Source organism: Aulostomus chinensis, chromosome 18, assembly GCF_037954235.1.
Source record: "Aulostomus chinensis isolate RoL2024-O1b breed Wild chromosome 18, RoL_Achi_v1.0, whole genome shotgun sequence".
NCBI classification, from domain to species: Eukaryota; Metazoa; Chordata; class Actinopteri; order Syngnathiformes; family Aulostomidae; genus Aulostomus; species Aulostomus chinensis.
Window position 1 is genome coordinate 19,137,028 of NC_141337.1, and position 20,041 is coordinate 19,157,068.

Genomic DNA, 20,041 nt, shown 5'->3' on the forward strand with positions numbered 1-20,041 from the left:
GGAAACAGCCCTCAGCACTTCTACTTATTAAGCTAATGAACACTGTAGCACATGGAGAGAGCCACAGTAGAACATATTACCCAAAGTGTCAATGCTATTGTCTTCCACTCGTTAATGGTTAAATTTGGGATTTATTTCTTTTTATTTGAAATCAACGTTACATATAGAGTGGCACAGGAATGAAGATGAGTTTCTCCCTGAGGCTGGACTACATACTCAGGAACTCTGGAATACCTGACAAACCCGCAGATCGCAATGAAGCTGAAGTTATATAGTACTTTGTTCCAAGCATTGCACTGCTGACAATTGCAATTCAGCTTCATAAATCATAAAAAATTGATGAAAATAATCTTGCAAAACAAAATGTTTAAGACTCATAAAATGGTGGTGTAGTGGTTAGCACTGTCGCCTCACAGCAGTGACGGCTCCAGAAATTATTGATTGGGGGGCTAAGGGGGGGCTGGGTTTTTCATTGGGGGTGCTAACGAATTTTGGTGCATAAAACAAAAAATCTCCTACAGTACCGCACTATGACTATACTGGAGCGGATGAGCCATTCCCTATTCATGCGTGATTTTTGTTGCTGGGTGAGCTATTAAAGCAGGCCTATTTCTGATCAAGTCAACTTAATATTACCGTATAATAAATATGTTTGTGTTTAAGTGTGTACGACAAGTTCAAGGAGGACAAATTAGCTCCCCTCTTCTCTCTCTCTCGTGCGTGTGCGCGCACGCACGCACACACACACACACACACACACACACACACCATGAGCGGAGTACGCCTAAATGCCATAGCTAGACCAGGAGGCAGACCAGGTCACAAATGCGGAGGTTAAAATGGCAATGCTGTGTGCCAAAAACAACGTTGCTTTTACTTTCTGCGATGACTTCAACAAGTGTGTAGCTGAGATGTTCCTGGATATTATAATGTAGGAATTTTCCCAGCATTTCAATGTCAACAAAGGTAGGCCTATCAGATTCTGATCACCTAATTTTAGTTAGTAAGTGGTTGACAAGTTGTTTTTAGATATCTTGTACACCTGTCTTAAGATGTAAGGGATACTGGAGCTTAATTGGGGTGGTGGGATGGCTTGCAGCGATCACCAGAAAATTTCCCTTATTTTCAAATCCAAAACTTGACAGGTATGTATTTGCCATAATGTCAATCAACTCATTCTGGATATCATGGGACACATATTTAGCATTCTTTGGCCCACTAGCTAACTTCTTTGCCACTGTGTCGTCAAACTTAGCCAGCACTTGTAACATCTCTAAAAAGTTACCTCTGTTGTTTGCTTGCTCATCTTCTCTGTCCCCTCGCTGAGCAATATTTTGAGTGGCTGTAAACCTCAGTGTCTCAACTACTGCTCTCAAGTAGTGTCTGTTTTCCTGTACAGTCTTTGAATGCCCTGAGTCAAGTTTTATTAGGATCCTCGAACCACCTTTCTCTCGCACCTTAAACTCAGCCCACGCTTCCATGGCTAGTTTGTGGGACACTCTTGCGTTGTGTTGGGATAGTTCCTCTGCTCCTTTTCTCCAGTTTCGACATCCGACATCAGTGAAACTCTTCTCCACATGACTCCCCGATCCACGGCGGGAAAAATGCTGACATGCGTAGCAGAAAGCGGCGTCAGCCATGGGCGAGTATTCCAGCCAGCTGTACTTCTTAAACCATGAGCAATTAAATCCCCTCGATTGAGCGCCAAATTTTCGCGTTGGGTAGGACAGCAGTTGCGGACGCTTCGGGCCTTCGGCTGGATTCTGGCTCAAGTCTGCCGCACCAGGCTTTGATGCGTCGCTAGCAATGGAAGCAGTGGAAGCTAGCTCCCCCATTTCTGCCTCGTCAGCCCCCGCCGGTAAGATTAACGTTACATTCTGCTGCGTTACATCATTCTGCTCTGTCTCCGAATCTTCCGATGATGACGAACCATCCTCCGGCTCCTCAGTCATTATTATTGCTGCCTCCTCATCATCTTCCTCTCTGGCTGTCTCCACTACGTTAACGTTACCACCCTCGTTGGCACGTTCGGTTAAATTTGGAGTCGCTGAATCATCCCCGGCGTCCACTCTCCCTCTTCTCCTGCCAATAGTGATGAAGCGATCCATCTTTCTGTCTTCTCTTCTGTCTTCTTTTTTATGCTGCTGCTCTGTACCTCTCTGTACGTAAACAGACGCGCGCACTCGTGCAGGTGTAGCTAACGGTTTGAGCCAAGTCAGCCAGCCAATCAAATCGATTTGGGTGGCCTGGTAAGAAAGTGTAAAGTTGTTTTTTTTTGTTTGGTTTTTTTTGCTTGTGTGTGATTTGGTTTGGTTCATAAAACATGATAGCTCACCCGGCAACTGCAATGCAAACTTGATTTTTTTTTTTTTAAACGTTAATTTTTTTCTGTTGATTGTGGATCGCTCTACTTTTTGCCTGGGGGGGCTAATGGGGCTTAAGCCCCCCCTAGCCCCCCCCAACGCCGTGGCTGCCTCACAGCAAGAAGGTTCTGGGTTCCAGCCCCGGCTCAGACATGGGATTTTTCTGTGTGGAGTTTTTATGTTCTCCCTGTGCCTGTGTTGCTTTTGTCCGGACATTGAGTCTGAATGATTGCTTTGCTAATATGAAATAAACAGCGCTGCAAATACTGACAGTGATTTAAATCCAATATTCATGTTGATTTACGGCACTTTCAATTAAATACAACATAAATTTCACAATGAGTCATCATGGAGTTAACCTTAAAAAGTGAATATTGGTTACAGCCGTATTTGTGTTGCTTTATGTTTAATACTAAACGTTTAATTCTAAACATTGCAATCTTTGTGAAGATTGTGAAGAAGTTCTATTTTTAACAAATATTATTACGAGCAGGGCGGCACAGTGGTGCAGTGGTTAACTCTGTCGCCTCACAGCAAGAAGGTTCTGGGTTCAAGTCCTAGCTCAGGCACGGGATCTTTCTGGGTGAGTCTCCATGTTCTCCCTGTTCCTGTGTGGGTTCTCTCTGGTACTCCAGCTTCCTCCCACAGTCCAAAGACATCAAGAGAGGACGAGGCTGATTGATTCTCTAAATTGACTGTAGGTGTGACTGTGAGTGTGAATGGTTGTCTGTCTCTATGTGTTGGCCCTGTGATAGACTGGTGACCTGCCCAGGATGAACCCTGCCTCTCGCCCATAGCTGCTGGGATAGGCTGCAGCCCCCCCCCCCACCCTAAATAGGTACCTACATACATGAATCAGCCAGTCACTTTCACAATTAGTTACTCAAGCAACACTGTCAAACAACAGCATTTATCATGTAAAAGAGATTAGACTTACCAACACTACATTTCATTTTAAAGTGGTCAGTCACGCCAAAAGCAGGACTGCCTGACTTCCTCTCTATGAGTACATTTACGTCACAGGAAAAAAATTGCCCTGAGCTGGGGCTGCTGCTGGACAGAACATACTGAATAGAGAGACTTCCCCCGGTTGGAGAGACGACTGGGTGTGCCTGAACTGGTCAAAGATTGTTGCAGCCTGAAGGCTAAGAAGAGTGACAGAGTCACTACCCTACTGTGGGGAAAAAAAGACTGAGTGAAACCTAGAATGAGGCTTGATGCCTGGTTAGAGAGCGGTGATGTGGAGAAATTGTTGCACGGATAAGTTTGTTGTTGGGTCCATAGCGTGTATTCCTGGATATAATATGTTCGTGTTTTCCTTGAGTGATTAGGTAATAGGGCGGCACTGTGGTGCAGTGGATAGCACTGTCGCTGAACAGCAAAAAGGTTCCAGGTTTGACCCCTGGCTTGAGCACGGGGTCTTTATGTGTGGAGTTCGCATGTTCTTCCTGTGCCTGCATTGGTTCTCTCCAGGTACTCCAGCTTCCTCCCACAGTCCAAAGACATACAGGAGGGGACGAAGTTAAACTGATACTCAAAATTGACCATAAGTTTGGCTGTGAGACTGAATGGTTGTCTGTCTATAAGTGTTGGACCTCCAATGGACTGGGGACCCATCCATGGTATACCGCACCTCCTGCCCGAGGGCAGCTGGGACAGGCTCAAGCCTCCCCCCCCCCCCGTGACCCATAACAGGATAAGTGGTAGAAATGAATGGATTGATGGATGGTTCAGTAATATTGGTTCCTGAAGAGTACTGAAGCGGCTGGAGATTTTCTAAATGCAGTTTCAAGAACAGAATTTGTCATTCATATTTTAAAATGTTGGATTTGTGTATTAAAGTTGGGTTATAAGAATGTTTCTTCAAGAGTAGCTGAGTGGAGGTAGATTAGCCTCTAAATAAACCTGTTTACCCCAGCTGCTGTAAGACGCTGAAAGATGAGGAAGAAGAAACACATCACTGGGTACCAAAATATCGACTCAGCATTATTTCATAAATTGTTAATATTCTGACTAATTCCCCAGGAGACAAGAGGTCATTCATCCTAACAGAGGAAACAGTTCCCCTACCTTTCTATCTTCACCACCGGTGATGGTAAAAGTATTGAAAGGCATTCTTTCTGCAGGAAGATGAACACACAGTCGATCATCCTCTGGAATCAGAAAATTAAATCAGAAATATTGTCATGTCTGCTAAAGAAGTATCTTGTGGTTGCACATGCAAAGGAATGTCAAGAGTAAGCTGACCCTATCACCAGGCCGTGAACTCTCATCCCTCAACAAATCAAGCTGTGGCAAACTCGGCTACAGGATAAGGCCGTGTAGTGGGTGGCAAATTACAGTGGGAATTATGCTTGCTGCAGTATTTCAGCTCATGGAGTCCAGCAGACGTAAAATTCAACAGAAAAAGAAAAACAATATTCCACACTTTGGTGCCACTTTAATGTGAGAAAAATGTGAACGAGTAAGAAGTAGCAGTGAGGGCAAACAAAGGAGATTAAACTATGGATGCTGCATAGGCACATTTAAACGTATCCACTCAGTCAGTCACTCAGTGATTTCAGGTGTTATGGGGCTCTGGTATCATTCAAAAAGAAACAGAGCAGGGAGTCCTGCTGTTACGTCTTTGTGTGTTAACTAATCAGAAGCAACATGCTGAGAGATTTTCAGTGTCACTGTGGGGGATAAAACTGCCGTCGCGCCTGACAGGGGTGCTAAGGAGCAATTCAATCTTGTTATCACGAGGGTGGGCCTCAGGCAAGCAGAGGAAAGAGCAGCGCTCAGCTGCAACCAGGAAGACAACAACCAGATGGAAAGTTGTGGTTTCACAAGCTAACTGGAAAAAGGTGAAATGAGACCCTTCTGTGGGAAATGGATCACATTTGGACGTACAAGCCACAAAACAGGCCTTCTCCATCATTAAAAAAAGAAAAAAATTGGTTTCACAATCCCCAGCAATAACTTTCTATTCGTATCTCCCATAAATCAGCAGTGTAGAAGTGAGTCAGTTGATGATTATGTGCTTAAATTGTTGAATATCATCCCCTTCCCCCTGCACGTTTCAGTTTTGACAAGTGACCTCATCTCTATTTTTTTTCAAGGATATCCCTCTCCTTTCTAGGCACAATGAGGCAGCTTCCTGTTTAGAAAAAACATCCCTCCCACCTTTGCTCAGCCGTCCTTGAGGTGGTTGATCCTTGTGTGTAGCTCATCCCTTAGTGGGAAACATTGAAAATATCCAGTCAAATGTGTATGTAAATGTATATGTTACTGTATTTGTTAGTTTAACACAAATGATTTCATTATTCATTAAACAGCCTTACATGCACACTAATATATGATCATTGTCTGATTTTTCTCCACATAGTTTAAGTATTCATGTAAACAGCGTGGGGATTTCAGGACGTATTTGTGAAAAGCAGAAATGCGCTGGAGGGTTTCTGCTGCTATCTGGATCCCTTCAGCAGTATTTGCTGTTGTGATAGTGAATTAATGCTCCGAGGTCACGTACCTACACTAATGAAGTCAGCAGCTTAATTTCTTGAGCACTTTTCACAAGAACAATCTACCCTCAGTTTGGAGGAGTGAAAGTAAGTAAAGGAAAATACTTTAAAATTCTGTGTGAAAAGTGAGTTTTAGTGAGTGAGCCAAAGGACAATTACAGATGGTGTACTTTTTTAATCTAAAGTTTTTGGACCACTAAACAGAACCAGCCGCACCAATTTCACAACTGTTTTTCCACGCGTACTTGAGGTTATATTCTCTCTCAACGTGTGTCATGGAGCTCTACAAATCTACTATTATGGGGCGCAAACCAGATTCGGCAATGTTTGTAGGAGCTTGAGTGTGTTTAGATTAAGTGAAATTCCCTCGCTTTTTTTCCTCTGTCCTGAAACAAACACACACACACACACACACACACACACACACACACACACACACACACACACACACACACACACACACACACACACACTCCAAAGAGAAAAAAAAAACTCACAATACCAGCAGAACAGTGTAGGCCAGCCCACCGCATGCAGAGTCCTGCCCCGCGTCACTCTCGTACGTCGCGGTGGTGGTGCGCGCTGGTTGATTCACACACAAACACACACACACACACACACACGCAGCCTTCCTCGCTTGCGCCAACCGAGCTTGGACACCGTCTATTTCTAACTTTTTCTGGAGTTTACCACATTTCAAAAGGTGCGTAAAAACTTTTTTAAAAGGACGATGAGCTTGTGATTATTTAAATAACAAAACTCTTGTTCTTTCACCGATACTCACCCTAATATGTTGGATTTTTTTTTTTACGCGTACCAGTTAAAGTTACATGTTTGTCGAAATAAACTAAGAGCCTTTTCACGGATTCCTTGCTTCTTACATATTTGTTCTGTTACATGATAATTATGTATTAAAGATGCGTATTATATTAAGCCTATCTGCGAGTTCATTTCTAACCATGAAACACTTTCGATTAAAAGTAATCTCTAATTTTTATTTTTTTTACATGATCACTGTTATATGTCACATCTATGACTTTTGGCATGGGAGACTTTAGTAATTTATAAAAAAATATATATATATATATATATATATTTTCCTGATCTTATTCTTTGTTTGTCCTAAATTTACTGTCTTCTCCTGACTTGTGCAGGTTGGCTTTCATCGCCTCCTAGTGTGCAGACAGAGCACTAAAGACCATGTGATTTTGCCAGGAAAATTCCTAAATTGTAGGAAATCCTACCTGACTGCATCAAATGAAACACCAGCATGTCATTGAAGCCTTCAGTTCCAAACAAAGAGGAAAGAATGCATCATCAGTGGACTATATGACACAGAACTGTGGCTCCCATTTCTAAAGAAAAACTGACCTGAGATCAGGAAACACCAAGAATGGCCACAGAGTCTTTACGTGCTGCCAGTGCAGTGGTTCTCCCCTCTGCCATCCCCATGTCGCCCTCAGCAGGAAACCTGCTTGGAATGTTTCATGAGTACCAGCGCAACGCTGTAATCAAAGAGCACTACAACTACACAGGCAAGCTGACCGAGGACAAATACAAGGAAGGACTCAAACCAGTAAACATAGCTTTCCTGCTGGTCTGCCTTCTGATCGTGTTAGAGAATGCTGTGGTGCTTCTCGCCATCTGGAAGAACAAGAAGTTCCATCTACCCATGTACTATTTGCTGGGCAATTTGACCCTCTCAGACCTGCTGGCAGGCTTCACCTACATGGTAAACCTAATTACATCTGGTGCCAACACATTAAAGATGACTCCAGTGTTATGGTTCTTGCGGGAAGGGGGTGTGTTCATCATGCTGGCTGCCTCTGTCATCAGTTTACTGGCCATTGCTATAGAGCGCCATGTTACCATGGTGAGGATGAAGCCATACCAGGGGGACAAGCAGGGCCGGATGTTTGCTCTTATCGGCGCAAGCTGGGTGTTGTCTGTGTTCCTGGGTGTCCTGCCCGTCCTGGGCTGGAATTGTATGGGCCGCCTGACCCAGTGCTCAACGGTCCTGCCACTGTATGCCAAAAGTTATATCCTCTTCTGCATCACCATCTTTAGCGCCATACTAATGTCTATTGTGGTGCTATATGTACGCATTTTCCGGATTGTCAAGTGCAACACTCAGCGGCTTGGTTCTGGTCCTCAGAGAAAGGGTCCTTGTCGGAAATCTCAGAAGTACATGGCCTTGCTTAAGACTGTCACCATAGTGCTGGGGGTCTTCATTGTGTGCTGGCTGCCCCTTTTTATCCTTCTGTTGCTGGACTTCTGCTGTCCAGCCAAAAGCTGTGAAGTGCTCCTGAAGGCTGACTACTTCTTGGGCATTGCTATGTTCAACTCTCTCCTTAATCCTATCATCTACACACTGACCAGCAAGGACATGAGGCGGGCTATCCTCCAGCTGCTCTGCAGATGCTGCCTGCTCACCAAAGATGGACAGATGAAGAAGATCGGGATGCCCTTCCTGGAGTGCAGCACCAGCAAAACTGACGCAGCCTCTCAGAAGCTGGAGGGACTGGAGACCACTTTGTCCTCTGGGAACTTCACACCCTCTACGATTAAAGCCATCTTTCCCAGGATTAAGACATGATAAACCTATTATTAAGAGCAAGTAAACTGGAGAAAATGGTGGTGATATTCGTGTTGAGCTCTGCTGTGGGTTTGCTATGAAACCTCTATGAATGTGATAGATGTTCAAAATTGGTAATATTCGTAGTGGTTAATCAGTACCCCTTCCTCTGACTGTGTCATCTCAAAACAGAACTGTTATTGCCTCAAATGATGGCAGTAATCTGTGAAAAACCTTGCATTACAAGATTCTGAAAAAAATTTGCAGGGGGGCAGCATGACTCGGAGGTGGAGTTGCTGTCTAGCAACCAAAGGGTTGCTGGTTTGATCCTTACACATCTCCGTGACCGTGTCGAAGTGTCCTTGAGCAAGATACTGTGCCCTTAATTGCTCCTGGCCCTGCGATGGACTGGCACCTGTCCAGGGTGTGCACCCCGTCTCTCATCCAGTGTCAGCCGGGACAGGTTCCAGCCACCCTTGCAACCTTTAATGAATAAGCGGTATATTTGTGTAAGTATTATATGAGAAGAAAAGAGAATTGAGACCAGAAAAAAAAAAAATTGAGTGCGGAAAAAAAATGAAGTGAAACTTTTCACTCTGTAAAAAAAGATTGGAGAGCAACTATTGACAAGATGATCAAAAAAAACTTTATTAAATGTGTAATTAAAAATACATTGCTTGCAAATTAAAAATGTTGCTCGCAAACTCTTTGTCTTCTCTTTGAAATAGTTTTCCTTTCCTCTCAGGTTATTTTTTCTCTCTTAAAACCTAAGTCTTTGCTCTCAATTTTTCTTTTCAGCTCGGTATTTTGGGCAGATGCTGTGGGTGAGACCAGGTCCCTATGGGTCAGTCTGGGACAGATTGGAGGCTGGGTGACGAGTCGTTCGTGGGATTACGGAGGGACATACAGAATGAACTGCAGCGCTGTCGTCCGAGGCTCTGCCTGACAGTTGAGTCAGTGCGCTTTCTAATGAGTGGAACTGCCGGGAGGAGAGCAAGAGGACCGGGAGGACGTGAAGAGACGTGTTGCTCACAGTGGTTGCTCGCAATGGGCAAATACCGGTCTAAATTGTCCACGGAAGAAGGACGCCCCAGAATGCAACGCGGCATGACGTCGATTCACATCATTCAGTTCGGTTCCCATGAACGACTCCGGGCCCAGTTGTCAATCTGCCCCAGCCTCGGCAAAGACGTTCACGACTCCGCCGCTGTTCTCTCTATATGTCTCTCCGTTTAATAAACGTTTTTGTTTGCCTTGTCGATAGCAGCTCTCAAATCTTGGTTTTTTTCAGTGTGAAAAGTTTTGCCCTCAATTTTTTCCTCCACTTAAATTTTTTCTGATCTCAATTCTTTTTTTCCCCTTCTCGTGTAACACTGACACAAATCTTCCTCCACACGTATCGATAATGGATGGACGGATGGGTGGGGAAAAAAAAGGTTGCTTTAGCCTCTTCATATATTAGGCCAGTATAAATCTGAGGGTACTCAACCTTGAGAAATTTTGTATCAGTGTTTGTTTCTGCAAATAACATGAAATCAAACTGTTTGCAGATGTTAAGTAATTATGCTGTGTGTCTAATAGTGTTTGGCCAAAGACAGAGCATGAGATTTATTTGTATCTCCCCTCCCTGTGAAGTGTATAATGACATGTAGTTACAAACATGAAGCATCCACACCCAAATTCTGCTGCCAAAACCATATAATTTCTGCCATCTGAGTTTTGGTCAGCAGCAATGCCAAGCAGAGGTCCCCTTTGACGAAGATCAGAGGCTCAGACACACTGGCAACGTCACACGGGAGGTTGTGACAGTTGCTTTGCAGCTTTGGAGGTCTCATTAACACATGTAGCAACAGATGATAAATGACTGAAATGAGTGAAACTGGAGCTTAGCTTTAATGGGCTGGGCTATCGCAACAATATGCTGGAGCTCAACCAAGAGACCAGAGAATGTGGAAATTTTAGAGATGATGAGATGTTGTGGATCAAGTTTTCTTGTGAAGGAGTTTAGATGTCCCCCTCAGAATTACAATACTTCAGGAAGAGGAGTTAGCATACAGTACTGAAACAAAGGAGGTTGTCTTGGAAAGTAAGTGTTTTATACTGTTCCGCTATTAAAGACACAAACGGGCATTTTGACTTCATTTTGAAAAATCTTGTACATAAATTAAATATATATACTGTGTATGTGTGTACATATATATATATACACACTGTATATGTGTATATATCTATATGTGTGTGTATATATATACTGTATATATATACACTGTATATGTGTATATATGTATATGTGTGTGTGTATATATAATATATATATATACATATATATATATATAATTTAATACATTGTAAATGTCCTTTTCTGAGTTGAATGTATCAGAACTGTGTTTTGATGTAAAGACCTTACTGAATTTATGTCAGTTTTATATGCACTGAATAAATGTATGTGAATGATATTTACTCTAATGTTCTTTACTCCAGGACATTGGGAATGCACAAAACAAATTTGAGACAAAAATAGATTCTTTAATTTATACTTCAGTGTACTTGATAGCATCCCTATGTCAGCTATTTTTGCTGAAGATGATTGTTTGCCCAGGTCCATGTAGCTTACGATATTTTGATGTGTTTGAACCAGTAAAAAAAATTAAATTCAGTTTCATTGCACTTGTTATTCTGTTCCGTTCTCAATCAAATTCAAATCATGATTCAAATCCAGTTTTCTAATCCGATGATTTGGGCTGTCAAGTTAAAATTCAAAATAAATCATTGGAATTCAGTTGGTGGCAAATTTCAAACCAATTCAAAATCAGCAATTTGTCTATTTAGGTTGGAACCAACAAACATTTTTTCCCTGAAAAAAGACTTGAAAACAATGAAAACTATCAACATAGGACCCCCCCCCCAACTCGATTTATTGTTGCTGCTCTAAGGAATTTCCTTTCATACGGACATTGAGTCTGAATGATTGCTTTGCTAATATGAAATCAACAGCGCTGCAAATACTGACAGTGATTTAAATCCAATATTCATGTTGATTCATGGCACTTTCAATTGAATACAACATAAATTTCACATTGAGTCATTAGAGTTAACCTTAAAAAGTGAATATTGGTTACAGCCGTATTTGTGTTGCTTTATGTTTAATACTAAATTTTTCATTCTAAATAAATCTGAAATGAAAAGTTTTCTTTCTTACGTTTTTTTATAAAATACTGAACAGCACAAATTGAATTGCCCGCTGTATGTGCGGTTGTCAAATAATGTCAGTTACCAAACACCGCCACAGGGTGTCGCCAACGGACCAAAGTGCAGTTAACGCAAGAATCGGCTTTCCGCCAACTTCTACGGCACCTCCGGAGTTGGAGTGACACAGCGCAAGAATCGACAAACTTTTTTGCGTTGATACATTTGAACGTGAGCGCCGATCCTGGCGTACGCAAATTTTTCTTGCGTGAACCGCGTTGATACATGAGGCCCCAGATCTTATTAGATCTTAGTACAGCTTTTGATACCATTGACCAAACCTACAACAGAGACTGGAACATGTCATTGGCATTAAAAGAACTGGTTCGGGTCATATTTACTAGGTCATCTCAGTTCGTACTAACGATAATTCCTCTGAAACCACTACAGTGAGTTCTGGTGTTCCACAAGGGTCTGTGCTTGGACCAGTCCTCTTCACCCTATACCTGCTTCCACTTGGTCACATGATAAGGAAACACTCCATTAACTTTCACTGTTATGCTGACGACACACAGCTTTACTTATCAATGCATCCACTTGAAACAAATCTCTTGACTAAACTGGAGGCCTGTCGAAAGGAGATAAAAACATGGATGACCCATAATTCCCTTTTATAAAACTGAAGTTATTGTGCTGGGCCAAAAACACCTTAGCGACACCCTGTCTAATTAGATAGGTACTCTGGATGGCACCACCTTGGCCCCCAGCATTACCGTAAGGAACCAAGGGTTTATCGTTGATCAGGATCTGTCCTTTAACTCCCACATTAAACAAATCTCCAGGACTGCTTTTTATCCATTTACATAACTTCCGTAATATCAGGACTATCCTGTCTCAAAAAGATTCAGAAAACGAGTCCATGCTTTTCTCACTATCAGGCTGGATTACTCCAATTCCCTCCTATCAGGAAATACTAATAAGTCCCTCAAGACTCAGCTGGTCCACATTGCTGCTGCCCACATGTTGACTAGAATGGTTAGAAGAGACCATGTCTCTCCTGTACTGGCTTCTCTACATTGGTTCCCCGTCAAATTCAGAATAGAATTTAAAATTCCTCTTCTAACAATATCCGCAACAATCAGGCACCTTCATATTTGACAGAGCTCATAGTCCCCTATTATCCAAGAAAAAACCTTCACTCCCAGGATGCGGGGTTACTGGTGGCTCCTAGAGTTTCTAAAAGTAGAACAGGAGCCAGAGCCTTCAGCTGTCAGGCTCCCCTCCAGTGGAATCACCTCCAATGTCAGTCTGGGATGCAGACAATCTTTCAACGTTTAAGAGCAGAATTAAGACCTTCCTTAGATATGCTACTATAGGCTTAGACTGCTGGAGGATGTCCCATGGTGCACTGGGCTTCTCTCCCCTCCTCTATGTTGTATGTGTTCGGGGTCTATGAGTTCTGTCAAATATTGTCATCGTTGTCTACAACTTTATCCGGTCTGTCCGGGTGACAGGGGCAACCTCAGCAAGGAAGCCCAGACTGTCCTCTCCTCAGCCACTTCCACTGGCACTTCCGGGGAATCTCGAGGTGTTCACAGTCCAGCCAAGAGAGATATAATCCCTCCAACATGGCCAGGGTCGGCCCTGAGGCCTGCTCCCAGTTGGACATATCTGGAAAACCTCCCGAGGGAGGAGTCCAGGAGGCTTCCTCACCAGATGCCCGAACGACCTCACCAGACTCCTCTCAACATGGAGCAGCAGCTCTACTCTGAGTCCCTCCTGAATGACTGAGCTTCTCACCCTCTCTCTAAGGGAGAGCCCAGCCACCCTGCAGAGGAAACTCGTCTCTGCTGCTTGTATTCAGGATCTTGTTCTTTCGGTCATTACCCAGAGCTCATGACCACAGGTGAGGGTTGGAACGTAGATTGACTGGTAAATTGAGAGCTTTGCCTTTTGGCTTAGCTACCTCTTTAACAGAACGGACTGGTTTAGCACCCGCATCACTGAGGATGTCGCCCAACTCTGCCTGTCAATCTCCTGCTCCATCCTCCCCTCACTTGTAGGAGGACTTTGTATGTTAGAAGGAGAATTTTGAATTCTTGGTCAAACGCTGTTCTTACCATTTTGAAAAATACAGCTTTAAGACTGTCAGTCAATTAAACCCAATCAATCTAATTTCATTTATAAAGCCCAAGATCATTTTTCTGAATTTGCGTTAAGCGGCTTTGCTACCTTAACAAGATGAAAAGCAAAACTTAAAAGAAAAAATGAGAAGATGGGAAAAATGTTCATCTCTTCCAGCAATGGAGCATTACCAGATTAATTTACGACTCAATGTAATACTTCACTTTGTGTCACAGGGAACTTAAAGGCAACTATGTATATCACAGAACTACAACGAGGCCAATGATTTTATAAAAAAATAAAATATATTTCGAAATTATTAAAATGGATCTGCTGCATGCTGCATTCTTGCAACAGGCTGCTGAAAATGAGCCCAGTAATTCTGCTGCAATGTTCCAATTTGAAATCTATTTTGCTAACTTCCTGTCACTAACCTCCCTTTAGCTGTCATACGGAATCAAGTTCTGGGAAATTGGTGACACACATTCTGATTAAGACAAACCAGGAGGATCAATTTCTTAATGAGATAGTTTTATTTACAGATGCATGTGGCGGTAACGTGTAGGTTTATTACTGATTACATCATTGACAGAGAACATAGTCAACATATGTCTATGAACTGCACTGCTTGCTTTTCAAACGCTCCTCATGCGAGCCAATGCCACTTATTTTAGTAACACGACAGGACAAGTATGAAACTATAATAATTACCAAAAAAAAAAGTTTTAAAATGCATAATAACATTCTGCACTTCTCATCGGTCTGAGTGGTTACCAGATATTCATCCAAATAGGACAGCTGCAGTGCCACCTAGTGACCGACACTCAGCCATGGCAGACAAAAATTACAGATGAATCGTGTTAGATATCACGTTAAAAAGAAAATAACCCCAAAACCACAAGGGACCAAGATGTTTCATTGGAAAAAAAGGAGACAGAAAACATGTTAATAGACAACCAAACAGATGACGTCCAAAACTTTTAACACAAACCCTTTCATCTACCAGTCGTGGCTGACAAAACCCCATAGTTGGTCGCTCACATCACAGCGAGCTCGGACAGAGGTATCAATGTTGATGGGAGAGGCCAGGTCTGAACTGTAATGCACTATAAGAGGAAGCAGAAAACAACCTGAGGTCACATTGATACAAACATCTGCATTCGCTAAACACAAAAGAAATATCTGTACCTCCTTTTAAGATGTGTGGCTCTGCGTCATACTCCCACTTGATCTTGGTTACCAGGTAGAACAGCTTCGTCACATATCTGTTGTGCGATTATTACAGAGATGATCATCAGAATGGGAAAATGCACCAAAGCACTTAAAAATGGTGATCAATCTGTTTCCCTTACCCACTAATTAGCAAATCCCACGCTCCTAAAAGGTTCAAAATCTACTTTGACTTCAATAAACCACTCATTTTGGTCAAGTAGCAGTCCATCCATTTTCTACCCCTTATCCTATTAAGGGTTGCGGGAGGCCTGGAGCCTATCCCAGCAGCCTTCGGGCGAGAGGCGGGGTTCACCCTGGATGGGTTGCCAGTCTACTGCAGGACCAACACACAGAGACAGACAACCACTCACTCTCACAACCACAACTGTGGTCAATTTAGAGCAGGGGTGTCCAAACTGGTCCAGTAAGGGCCGGTGTGGCTGCAGGTTTTCATTCCAACCGACCAAAAGCAACACCTGATTCTACTTAAATCAATCAAGCTGTGTCCACACTGCTCATTTGCTGGATCAGGTGTTGCTTTTGCTGGGTTGGAATGAAAACCTGCAGCCACACCGGCCCTTTACTGGATCAGTTTGAGACCCCTGATTTAGAGTATCCGACAACCCTCGTCCCCTCTTGATGTCTTTGGACTGTGGGAGGAAGCTGGAGTACCAGAGAACCCACGCAGCAACAGGGAGGACATGCAGACTCCACACAGAAAGATCCCGCGCTCAAGGTGGGGCTTGAATGCGGAACCTTGTTGCTGTGAGGCGACAGTGCTGACCACTGCAAAACATCCCATTCAGTGGATAAACTGTATAATAAAATGACTGGTAACAAAAACCTAGTCCTTCATTGATATCGTGTCAGTATTCTAAGATTTCAGGTTCAACACAGCTGTCTTACCAATAGAAGGTAAGGCAGGCATTCTCATTTAGGTATTTTTAGAAATAAAAAAACAACAGCTGAACTTGCACGTGTGGCACCAATGTAAGTAGACCTGTAACAGAGGAGCTCTGTGGTTGGGCAGCAAATACAGGGAGTTTCTGGAGTTGAAGCCCATGTTTGCAGGTGTTTTCATTCACCTTTCGAACGATCATCTTATTGACATCACAATAAGCATCTTTCTTGATGAAACGAAGCCACTGCTAAGACCATCTCTTCCTGTCGTTGCAAATTTCCATGAGCATACACATTTCTTGTTCTGTTATGGGCAGGCCAACATGGCAGCATTTCGTAAGTAATCGATCAGGGTAGAGGCCAATGGCTGATTGATTTCAGTCTTTAACAGCCTCTTGATTCCAAATCGTTCCCCACTGCTGACAAAATTATGAATACGTGGTTTTTCAAAATTAGATCCTCCCTTAAATGTTTATTTTCCAACAGGTAACAGTCAATGGGAATGGAGACAGGTTTTTGATGCGGAACAGATATAGAAAAGAAGGATACCTGAAAGCAAACTGATGACTGCTGAGTTAATGTAGTGACAGTAGTGGCTTGCCACATCACCTTGGTCACTGCGCGACCGATCACCTGAGACTCACATTGCTGAGGGGATGACCTCAGTGGTGTCTTCATCCACCTCGTTCTGCAGAGTTTCAAGCTCATCCTCCGTGTTTCTCAGAGTGTCCAACTCTCTCTGCAGGAACCTGGAGGAGAGTTAAGTAAGCTAACAAAGAAAACCATGCGCTTATCTTCGCACTACGCTGGCAAACTCCGTACTGTGTACTTATTTCAGAGATAATCAGTAAACATCATCATGGTCATCACCTACAGGGAAGCTTTACATAAGGCCCACTGTAGTTATCTGCCAAAACAGTGACTGGAAGGATTTTATGACGAAATCAATCAATCAATCAATCAATCAAAATTGAAATATAACTTCATGCAATATCAAACTTACAGGAGGTGGCAGATCATTCTAAATTAACTACTGCGGTGCTGCAGACACTACATCATGCAAATCATATTCAACACACTTAAAGCATCTTTGTTCTGTGCAGATCAAAGAAAAATCATTACCAGTTTAACGTTTCTCTATTAAAATGTTAATAAAAGTAATGATTTTTTTTTTCCTCCTAACATTGTGATTCACATTGCAACTCAATTTTTCTCTCTTCAAATTTAATCCGTGCACCCTCCCACCTGGTAGCACGGTCGTAAAAGATACTGTAATTCTGCATCAGTCATCTGACTCTTGGCTGTGCACTGTTGCAGCTGCTCCTCCAGGCTCTCAAACTCCTTTTCTCTTTGCTCCTTCTCCTCCTCCATGTCCAGGAACCTCTGGCCTACACGCTCCTCAATCTGAGCCACATCTAAGGAGGAAGATCCATGATGGAGTCAAAAAGATGGTGAGAAGTAAACCGAATTTGAGGCTGGATATTGGCATCCATGTACGAACGTCTGCGATTCAAAATCAGCTGCACAACAGAGGAAAGTCTAGTACAACAGCATTGGGATGGGTCCTGACAGCTTTTGATGAATCAGCAGGTGTCTGTTGGCGTCACTCTACCGTCATAGCTTAACTCAGCCAGCTCAACACCACAGATTCACTTCATATAACTGATGATCCACACGATAAGAAGGGAACACAAACATCTAGTCGGTTATTGGATAAATAAAATCTTACCTCTTAAAATTTGACTCAGAACCTTCTTTGTTTCTACATGTTGGTCAAAAAGGGCTTGATGCTCATCTTTCACTTGTCTCAGTTTCTCCAACTGGCTGCTGTTGATGAGGGCCACCAATGCCTCCCCGGTCTCTTCAAAGTCCTGAAACGTGTTAACCTGAGCCATTCCGGTGACTGGGTAAATGAAAGAATCATTTCAACAGAGAATATCATTGTTGAAGCAGGATGCACTGCAATGGAGGCTATCTCAGCTTGTTGAGTCTCAGTTTCAAACGATGAACAGTGCTTTTCAGTTGACTCTGAGGCACTTGGAAGGGCGAAAGTTAAAAAGCCTGTCTGTAACTGTCAGGCTTACGAGGGCCTCAGTTATTCAGCTGAGGGTGACTTGTGGATCTCCAGGCTGAAGCGCACCAGAGGGTTCTGCATTTTTACTCTCCTCCTTCACACCCAAGCAGCACTCCACGCATAGTGAATGAACGATTGTCCTTCTTGTCCAGTAACATAATTTTTTAATTAGTTCGATTACTGTATATTTTTTGCTGTTACTACGTAATAATTAGATACAGACAGAAGTGTCCTTATTAACATTCGAATTCGTTGGCTGCTTAATTGACTGCTCGGTAAAAGTGAGGTGAGAAAAAAAAATAGTAAAAAAAAAAAAAAAACGAACAACAAAAAAAAGCAGTTTCCTTTTAGAGAACACAGTTGCCTCCAAACTGAACCCAAGCAACTTATTGTGTTAAAGTATGACTGCGTAAGACCTCCAAACACAGTTTCGGATTTGGCAGTAAAAACGAAACATTCACGGCGAAAAGCTACACGAGCCTAGAGTTTAGTTTGTTTGCTCAGCGGTAGAGATCAAGCTTAGCAATTCGACTGAAACACGACAGCCACACTGAGCAATATTAGTGACTATTATTGAACTTGACGTACAATGTTCGTGGAATAACCGCTAGTATTTTTGTTTTTAATAAAAGCCGATCAGTGAACTGTACCTTTCGACGATTCAAATTTTAGATCCCGGGCCCGCCGCTTCCTTCCTTCTTCTTCTATGGTAATCCGCGTAATGCGGCCATTCTCGCGCACTTACCGCCCCCTAGTGTACAGCGATAACCGTTGATTGTAAAGTAGTTCGTTTCTTTCTTTTTAAAAAGAGGTACGTACCGTACCAGCACGAATACGTCAGTAAAGAGTATGGTTGATGTTCACTGCTCCCCCCCCCCTAGTTTGTAGCATAAAGGAAAAAAAAAAAAATCCAAAACTCATGCCATGTTTTAACATTTTATCAGGGTACATTCCCTTGAAACATTTCTGAACACCGTCAAGGTTTATTATTTACTACAGAAGGAAAAAGAAAAATCAAACAGGATTTTTTCCCCCCTGTATAATAGATTTTGCATTTCTCAGCAGCAGTAACCTGGAATTTCAAATTCTAAAATGGAAAAAAAAAAACCTGACTCAAAAGAAATGTAAAGCTTGCTATAACATTTCTATTGAAAAAAAAATTGGTCTAGTTTGAAAAGCATATGGCCACAAATGAGAAATTAAGATTTGACCTAAAAAAAAAGAAAAAAACCCTCTAGGTTCATCTAGTCTACTCCTTGAAGGCCAAATAGAACCACTCCATCACCTAACCCCCAGAGAAATGCCACCCCACCATTACTGACCCACTGCCAAACCGGTCATGTTGGAGGATGTTGCAGGCAGCAGAACGTTCTCCAGGACGTCTCCAGACTCTGTCACATCTGTCACATGTGTTCAGTGTGAACCTGCTTTCATCTGTGAAGAGCACAGGGCAATCTTGGTGTTCTCTGGCAAATGCCAAACGTCCTGCACGGTGTTGGGCTGTAAGCACAATCCCCACCTGTGGACGTCGGGCCCTCACACCGCCCTCACGGAGTCTGTTTCTGACCGTTTGAGCGGACACATGCACATTTGTGGCCTGCTGGAGGTCATTTTGCAGGGCTCTAGCAGTGCTCCTCCTTGCACAAAGGAGGCGGAAGCAGTTCTGCTGCTGGGTTGTTGCCCTCCTACGGCCTCCTCCACATCTCCTGATGTACTGGCCTGTCTCCTGGTAGCGCCTCCATGCTCTGGACCCTACGCTGACAGACACAGCAAACCTTCTTGCCACAGCTGGCATTGATATGCCATCCTGGATGAGCTGCACTCCCTGAGCCATTTGTGTGGGTTGTAGACTCCGTCTCATGCTACCATCAGAGTGAAAGCACCGCCAGCATTCAGAAGTGACCAGAACATCAGCCAGAAAGCACAGGAACGGAGAGGTGGTCTGTGGTCACCACCTGCAGAAACACTCCTTTACTGGGGGGTCTTGCTACCTGCCTATAATTTCCACCTGTTGTCTGTTCCATTTGAACAACAGCAGGTGAAACTGATTGTCAGTCAGTGTTGCTTCCTAAGTGGACAGTTTGATTTCACAGAAGTGAGACTG

The 20,041-nt window shown here is 43.1% G+C and overlaps 2 protein-coding genes across 2 annotated transcripts; one reads left to right on the top strand and one right to left on the bottom strand.

Annotated features, from left to right (window-relative positions):
* The first annotated feature begins 6,451 nt into the window (after positions 1-6,451).
* Positions 6,452-11,188, top strand: s1pr5a (sphingosine-1-phosphate receptor 5a). The gene is made up of 2 exons (XM_086185695.1): positions 6,452-6,569; positions 7,021-11,188. Exon 2 carries the CDS (start codon positions 7,260-7,262, stop codon positions 8,460-8,462), a length of 1,203 nt encoding a protein of 400 aa, XP_086041821.1. The 5' UTR covers positions 6,452-6,569; positions 7,021-7,259; the 3' UTR covers positions 8,463-11,188.
* Positions 11,189-14,274: 3,086 nt separating this feature from the next.
* On the bottom strand, positions 14,275-18,718 carry spc24 (SPC24 component of NDC80 kinetochore complex). Its single transcript, XM_086184685.1, has 6 exons — positions 18,588-18,718; positions 17,593-17,766; positions 17,134-17,278; positions 16,508-16,612; positions 14,940-15,016; positions 14,275-14,857 (listed from the first exon to the last, which is right to left on the bottom strand). Exons 2-6 carry the CDS (start codon positions 17,756-17,758, stop codon positions 14,751-14,753), a joined length of 600 nt encoding a protein of 199 aa, XP_086040811.1. The 5' UTR covers positions 17,759-17,766; positions 18,588-18,718; the 3' UTR covers positions 14,275-14,750.
* Between the last annotated feature and the right edge of the window lie 1,323 nt (positions 18,719-20,041).